The sequence below is a fragment of the Halyomorpha halys genome, unplaced genomic scaffold (assembly GCF_000696795.3).
Source record: "Halyomorpha halys isolate HHAL.00 unplaced genomic scaffold, Hhal_1.1 Scaffold89.1, whole genome shotgun sequence".
In the NCBI taxonomy this organism is placed as follows: Eukaryota; Metazoa; Arthropoda; class Insecta; order Hemiptera; family Pentatomidae; genus Halyomorpha; species Halyomorpha halys.
This window is the reverse complement of record NW_027111267.1, coordinates 306586-314194: the sequence shown is the minus strand read 5'-3', so window position 1 is coordinate 314194 and position 7609 is coordinate 306586. Positions and strand designations below refer to the sequence as shown.

General features: G+C 27.6%; 1 protein-coding gene across 1 annotated transcript in view; it reads left to right on the top strand.

Moving 5' to 3' along the window:
* The first annotated feature begins 560 nt into the window (after positions 1–560).
* The window catches only part of pyd3 (beta-ureidopropionase pyd3), an 11029-nt gene continuing 3980 nt past the window's right edge, over positions 561–7609 (top strand). The window contains exons 1-7 of the mRNA XM_014414894.3: positions 561–771; positions 863–967; positions 2609–2763; positions 3185–3279; positions 3365–3565; positions 3646–3770; positions 5860–6052. Of these exons, the coding sequence (XP_014270380.1) occupies positions 671–771; positions 863–967; positions 2609–2763; positions 3185–3279; positions 3365–3565; positions 3646–3770; positions 5860–6052 (975 nt within the window). The 5' untranslated portion in view covers positions 561–670. The remainder of the gene's footprint in view (positions 772–862; positions 968–2608; positions 2764–3184; positions 3280–3364; positions 3566–3645; positions 3771–5859; positions 6053–7609) is intronic.

Sequence of the window (7609 nt, the reverse complement as noted above, 5' to 3'; positions counted from 1 at the left end):
TCAAATAGTTATACGATTTTTACTGTAAAAACTGAAAATGTACGATAGCTCACCTTCAAGTCGTATACGTGTGGTGGCTGACGTGACAGTTGCTTCACTGTCATTACTTGTTCTATCAACTATCACGCCGGAACTAGCGCGACAGTACAATCATGACTGTGCAAATCATACAGTTACAGTTATAATTCTCTACTAGTATTTTTTGGTCAAGAGAACCGTTAGTCCTGAAAATGAGTCACGTATTTCTGCATGGACTTCCATTCTACTTAGTACAGTAAAGAAATGGTGTTTTTAAATTATTGTTTTAAAAAATATTAATAAGTACTTGAAATTAAACGTTAATGACTCATATTAACTTAATTTGATAAGGATTATAATACTTAACCAGCTGAGGTCAATTGACAAACATTTCTTTTCCTTGAAGGCCACTCAAAGAACTGAGAAATTAAGTGCCACTTTACTTGAAAATAAACCAGACATTGTTAAATTAAACAAATTAACATGACAAAAATTAGTAAAAATTATCATGATTTGGTGATACTGCATCAAATCTATGTGTAAAGAATACCAGGTATTACATAACTGGGTAAACAATGGTCTGATATATATATAACAGCAAATACATCTCTTGTGATCAAACAGTTCTTGTCAAACCTAGAAGTCAAATAAGATGGCTAGTGATACACACAGCTTAGAGAGGATTTTAGAGGATAATTTACAAGAAAAGGATTTAGAAGAAGTTAAAAGAATTCTTTATGGTAAAAAATTAAAGTAAGTACATTATAGGGTTATGTTATTATTTTATCTTCTTCTATAAGTGTATTATAGTTTTGCTAATAATTATATTGTAAATATTTTACAGAGAATTAGAAATAAACTCTAAAGCCTTAATCATAAAAGAGAAAAAAGATTTTGATATTCAAAGTTATGTTTTTGAAGCAAAGGAAGAACAGTTGAGACCGAAAAGGTTTGTTTTTTTACATATTTTAATTTCAACTTTTCAATTTTAACTAAAATATCAAAATAAATTTATTTATAATTAATGGTAAAAGGGATAAATCATATTTTTATAAAAAATAATTTCAAGTTTTGGTAGAACTATGAACTCTTCTCCATATTCAATATTTTTATGAAATAAATCTCAAGTTAGGATTTATTTAATTTAGTAATTTTGAATACAATAGTGCTTTATAGAAAAGTTTTGTTATATTTAAAAAATGCTTAAAAGCAGCTACATACATCAATTCACTACCAAACATATCTTTTTTCACCTTTTATGCGATGAAAGTTGCTAATAATAGGTACCAGTGTTGTTAGTTCTCACTACAGTAAGAATGTTTTATGTTATTTAACCGTAACTAATATAACATTAATAACAGTAAAAACATTTTATTTGTGTCCACCACCCTCGCGTTCAACAATCAGGAGTTAAAAAATAAAACTATAACTATATTATAAAAAGTGTGTAAATTTATTATTACTTTTTCAATATCGTTAAAGAAAAAATCATTTTTGATAATAATCAATTATCATTGTTAAGAAAATATATATATTTCAGTCAGACTCAGTGTTCAAGGTTACCATTTAAATTGAGGCAATCAGTTGTAAAACATGGAAACTTTCAAAATGTTAAAATGTTTTAGAAGATCGTTGACTATGTGTAATTTATAAAAGGAAGATGGTATAGATGCGGTCAAACTAACTCAAATAATAATTATTATATTAAATATATTATATATTATATTGTTATTATATTATAATAATTATAATAAACTATATGAGCCAACTTTTTGCCTTACTTTTCAGAGCTTCATCAGAAATAAAAATTATATAAACAACTGAATTGATGTAACTATGTAAGAGAATATAGACAACATGAAATAAAAGTTAACCAAATTCTAGCTAAATATAATTTAAAATATGATAAAGTTTATATAAAAATGAATAAAGTAAATTAAATAAAAATAAAAATAAGATGCACAGTCACAAGTATAACTAAACAAGAATTACAAAAAAAGTATTAGGATTCTAATGAAAATGGAAATAATAACTTATTAGTAATAATTAATTATATATAAGGATCTATTATCTTATGTTGTTACATCATTTAGTTTGTAACTTTTTCGGCCCGGATGAAGCACTGCAAAATGGGGGCAAAATGTTAGCTCAGAATAGTTTTATTTTTTTTTTAGTAACTATATTCCTCTTATAAAATATTTTTACTTTGAACCTGGAGTCACTAGCATTATTAAATGTCTTTCAATAATTTATGGAATCAGTCCTACGATATCTGATGAAGTCTAAAATTTCAATTGACTATGTCAAATACCATTTTTAACGACCGATTTCTCTGATTGCTATTGAATTTTGGTATTTTTCATCTTTTTTACGAATATTTATTTTTCTATGATCTTTTTGTCTACTTTATAGAAGAGTTTAAAAAAAAAAAAATAAAGTGAATTTACAAGGACTAATACTAATGCTACCTGTGAATTTAATATTTCTTTTTCAGTTGAAAAAAATAACTTGATTTTTAAAAGTATGGTATCTAGGTCTTTTTAATTGTAATTTTTATTTATTAATAAAACATAACGATTTAACATTTTAGGATTGTCCGTGTTGGACTGATCCAAAATAAGATCGTATTGCCTACAACTGAATCTCTTGCCAATCAAAGAGATGCCATACATAGCAAGATTGAAGGTATGGTCGATGCCGCTGGTGCATGTGGAGTTAACATAGTATGTTTCCAAGAAGCTTGGCGTAAGTATGCAAAAAATCAATTTATATTTATATATAACCTTATCACTTCTTCGTGACTAGTTTTATTGTTTAAATAAAATAAATTGTATGTATTTAAGTCTCGAACAATATTTTTTATTATTATAAATGTCCAACGTTCCGACCGTCCTCAAGGATAACCTTTATTATATATTTACATCTCACATCCAACTATTAAAATTTTTTGCAGGCTATTCTGCCATAGTCTAATAATTTTAGTCTATTTAAACTATTTTTTCACTTTTTCATTCAATTTTAAATTTTCAATTACAATTTATCTTTATTTATTAATAAAGATTGTTTGAGACTTAAATGGATACAATTTATTTTATTTATACAATTAACTCTATGTATTCTCATGTAAAACATTCACTATTTTTATGTATTGCTCTCATTGTCACAGCTATGCCTTTTGCATTTTGCACGAGAGAAAAATTACCATGGTGTGAATTTGCAGAATCAGCTGAAAATGGACCAACTACAAATTTTGTGAAGACTGTAATATATCATTTTATTTGTCAAAAATATTCATTTTAAAAATTATTTCTTTAATTTTAAATTAATAAAAATTATTCCTATTTAGCTGTGTAAACGCCACAATATGGTGATAGTGTCTCCCATTCTTGAAAGAGATGAAAATGATGTGATTTGGAATACAGCTGTTGTAATTGACAATCATGGTAATGTTTTGGGAAAACATAGAAAAAATCACATTCCAAGGATCGGAGATTTTAACGAGTCGACCTATTACATGGAAGGGAACACAGGGCATCCTGTTTTTGAGGTATATTATTTTTGAATTTTGTTTTAGGTTCAATTTTATTAGCTTGAGTAAAAGTGAATAATTATTTTATTTAATTATAGACTGAATTTGGAAGAATAGCTATAAATATATGCTATGGGCGACATCACCCTTTGAACTGGATGATGTTTGGTATCAACGGCGCAGAAATTGTATTCAATCCTTCTGCGACAGTTGGAGACCTCAGGTACTTATTGCTACTTAATTCGGAGTTTAGCAATAATTAATAAAATGAGTGTTTGATTACTTCTTTAATTATACGATAAAAGTGGACTATATTAAAATTATGAAATTATTACTTTAAATATAAATAATCAGTTATATTCAATAACTTCAGTGTAATTGTTCTTTAAAAGCATTAGTTTTTATATTTCCGACCATACAATAATTTTTTTATACAGTGCACTGAAATTTGGATAGATAAAAGAAAAAAATACTATTTTAAAGACAAAAAATTGGGAAACAGCAGTAATCAGAAAGAAAAAAAATAGAACTTATATTCAATTTGGAATATATAAAAATTGTTTAAATTAAGAAAACATATGTCCACAAATTAATTGTAACAATTTGATAATGGGGTTAATAATTAGATAACGATTACAATAAGAAAATGATTACTTTAAATATAAAGAAAAAGTTGTGGTCCTACAAAGTTCCAAAAAAAATTTGTTTTTGTTAAAACTTTTTTCTTTTTCAGTAATTTAAACCTTTTTTTTTTACAATTTTATTCATTATGTCATCCGAACAATGTTTTGAACTCCTCTGCCCATTATCAAGCTCTTACTATTAATTGTTGGACATGTCATTTTAATTGAAATAATCTTTTATATAGGAAGAAGCTAGTTGACTGTATGAAGTAAATTGTAGGAAGATAGTTTATTTTGAAAGTGGCCCAAGTCCATTTATACTTAAATTGAGATATTTAAGGGTTTTTGTTTCAATGCAATTAAAAATATACGTACAGGATACTAATGAGACATACTGCTTAAGTGTATCTAAAGGTGTTACATTTATAGTTCCTATTAAAATAATGGCAATTATTAAATGAATAATATTTGTTTCCTCACCAAGATTGGAGTTAAACCATTTTCAAAATTGACTACCAGATTCGTTATAAGATTTGAAGGAGCCTGAGTTCATTTAACATTATTTAAGATGCTTCAAAATAACAAAAAAAATACTCATTTTATTTTGCTTTTTTATTTTTATTTTATTGATCGTGCGAAGTAGATTGTAGGAAGATAGTCTTGGTGGCGGTCAATAAAGGCACAGAATAGCAGAAGAAACTATTTAATGTTAACCAACATTTCGCTCCACTTTGGAGGGCTTCATCAGGGCTGTCCTGATTGAAAAAAGATTGAGTCATAGGCCACATACATAGGCCACATACATAGACCACATACATAGGTCACATACATAGGTCACATACATAGGTCACATACATAGGCCACATACATAGGTCAGTCGTCAACCTCTTTTTAATCAGAATAGACCTGTCGGAGCTCTGTAAAGTGGGGCGCAACGTAGGTTAAGATTAAATAGTTTTTTCTATTTTGTACCTTTATTGATCGCCACCCATTCTCTCTTCCTACAGTCTATTTCATACGGTCAATAAAATAAAATGGAATAAAAATAAAAAACCAAAATAAAATGAGTATTGTTTTTGTTATTTTTAAGCATCTTAAATTATGTTGAATGACCTCAGGCTCTTTCAAATTTTATAACGAATCTGGTTGTCAATTTTGAAAATGGCTTAACTCCACTCTTGGTAAGGAATATAAGTCTTATTTTTTTCTTTTTCCATTTGAGGCTATCAATTATAATTAATTTTCAATTCTAATTAATTGCAAATACTTTTAATTTAAATCATAAAGGAATGAGTTGTAAAACACCATTTCTTATGAGAATTTAATAAATAATAAATATTTTCAAAAAAATTTTTGTTGGATTCATCTTCAATAACTAGGTATCTTATGACTTTTTTAATACAATTATGTTATTAAGTAATTACTGATTATAATATTACTTGTTAGAGAAATTAAATTATAATTACTTAGGCTCAGTTGGTTCTTGTCCATCAAGTTGAAGCGATTACATTTACAATTATTTGTAATTGTAATCTTATAACTTTCAAATAACAGTAATTGGTTAAGAATTGTAATTGTAATTGATATTACAGTTTACTCAAGACTGCCGTATGTTAAATTTGTAAAATAAATTATATTCCATATTTAATAAACTGTATATATGTATTAAACTGTAATTTTTATTTTTAGTGAACCTATTTGGGGAATTGAAGCTCGCTGCGCTGCTGTAGCCAACCATTATTTCACATGCGCTATTAACAGAGTTGGGACTGAAATTTATCCTAGCCCGTTTACGTCTGGTAATGGTCTCCCTGCTCACAATGATTTAGGACACTTCTATGGATCAACTTATATTGCTGCTCCTGATGGATCGAGAACTCCTGTAAGATCAATTGGCTTAGCTCATTAATAACTAGCATCTCCCCTTAGAGGCTCTGCCTTCTCTCATAAATTAGTGTCTTTCAGAAAAGTGGATAGAGTATCCTTAATTGGGAAAAAATCTATCAAAATCAGTCGAGTGTAATTCTGACCAAATCACCTCCTTGCACAACCGTTGGTATAGTAACTATACTTCCTTACCAAGTAGTACAGTACTTACTTGACCCTTCATGGGTTTTAGCGGTAAAGATATATTTATTTATTGCTAGAGGAAAAACAAATTTGTAGGACTTGAATTTTTTTTCTCGTTTGTATCAAATTAATTTTATTGCTATTAGTTTTTTCTCTACACCATAAAGTCATGACTCTTCTGCCATAGTACTTCTGACAGCCTAATAAGTCTTGCCGAATTTCAACCAATTACCCTAATTGATGCCAAGTAAGCTAATCGATAAAGTCATTGAATTGAATCTGCATCCACAGTTATGAAGAATTAATTATTATTTTCCAGATTTATTACTTTTTATCTTTATATGGATTTAGTGAATGACACAATTTCTTCCTTATTAAACTATAATAGTTTATTTCATATCATACAACAACGTTTCGGGAGATTTCCCCCATCTTCAGGCTGCTAAAAAACAAATTCAACAAAACCATAAACATGTGCTTATAACAACATTAATATATCATTTACACTCAAAGAACTATTTATAAATTATTTACTTGATAACAAAAACCTATTTATGATATATAATTTTCTCCTATTTGTCTTATTTGCTAATATATTATAATATTAATGTCATTATTGAGTAAAAACTTTCTATTAGTCATACATTGTAGGAGAATAATTACCTTTCTGAAGGTTATCTTCCAATGTGATAACAACCATATAGACTATAAAATAATTTCCTCCTACCTCCTTTATCACAAAGATGAACATTAAAAGTTAAAATTAACAATTTTTCAAAAACCATACTTTTTATCGTTACTGCTCCATTCCTATTGGTCATAGTACATTCTTATACTGGATCTGTATGTTTGCCACAAACCTAAGACTCGTACAAACGCTTGGTTAACAAAGGAAGTAACTTACCATGTTTTGAATTTTTTCTTCTTTTTCATTCAATTTACTCAATTTTCATTATAAAAAGGAACAAAATAAGGATAGGCTAAACAATAAGAAACGTAAATATCAGCAAAGCAGATTGTAGATAACAAATATTCATATCAATAGTACTACATAACCTATAAATTCAACTATTGTTCTAGAATTTTTATTAAAAACTTTTTAATCTAATTACCTCGACATATAATGTCTTCATGAAAATATATTTTTGCTGTGTTAAATAAAAAATTAACTGTTAAAGTTAATTAACAAGATTTTAAACAATCAGTAGAATATTACATTAAAATATACACTGCACGCAGATTCCAAATATTACAGCACTTACTAGACAAACGGTCTAAACTTCCAACTCATTACAAAAGACTGATCTACATGACAATAATAAGGCCCATCTGGACTTACGGAGTTGAGCTTTGGGGCTCCACTAAACCT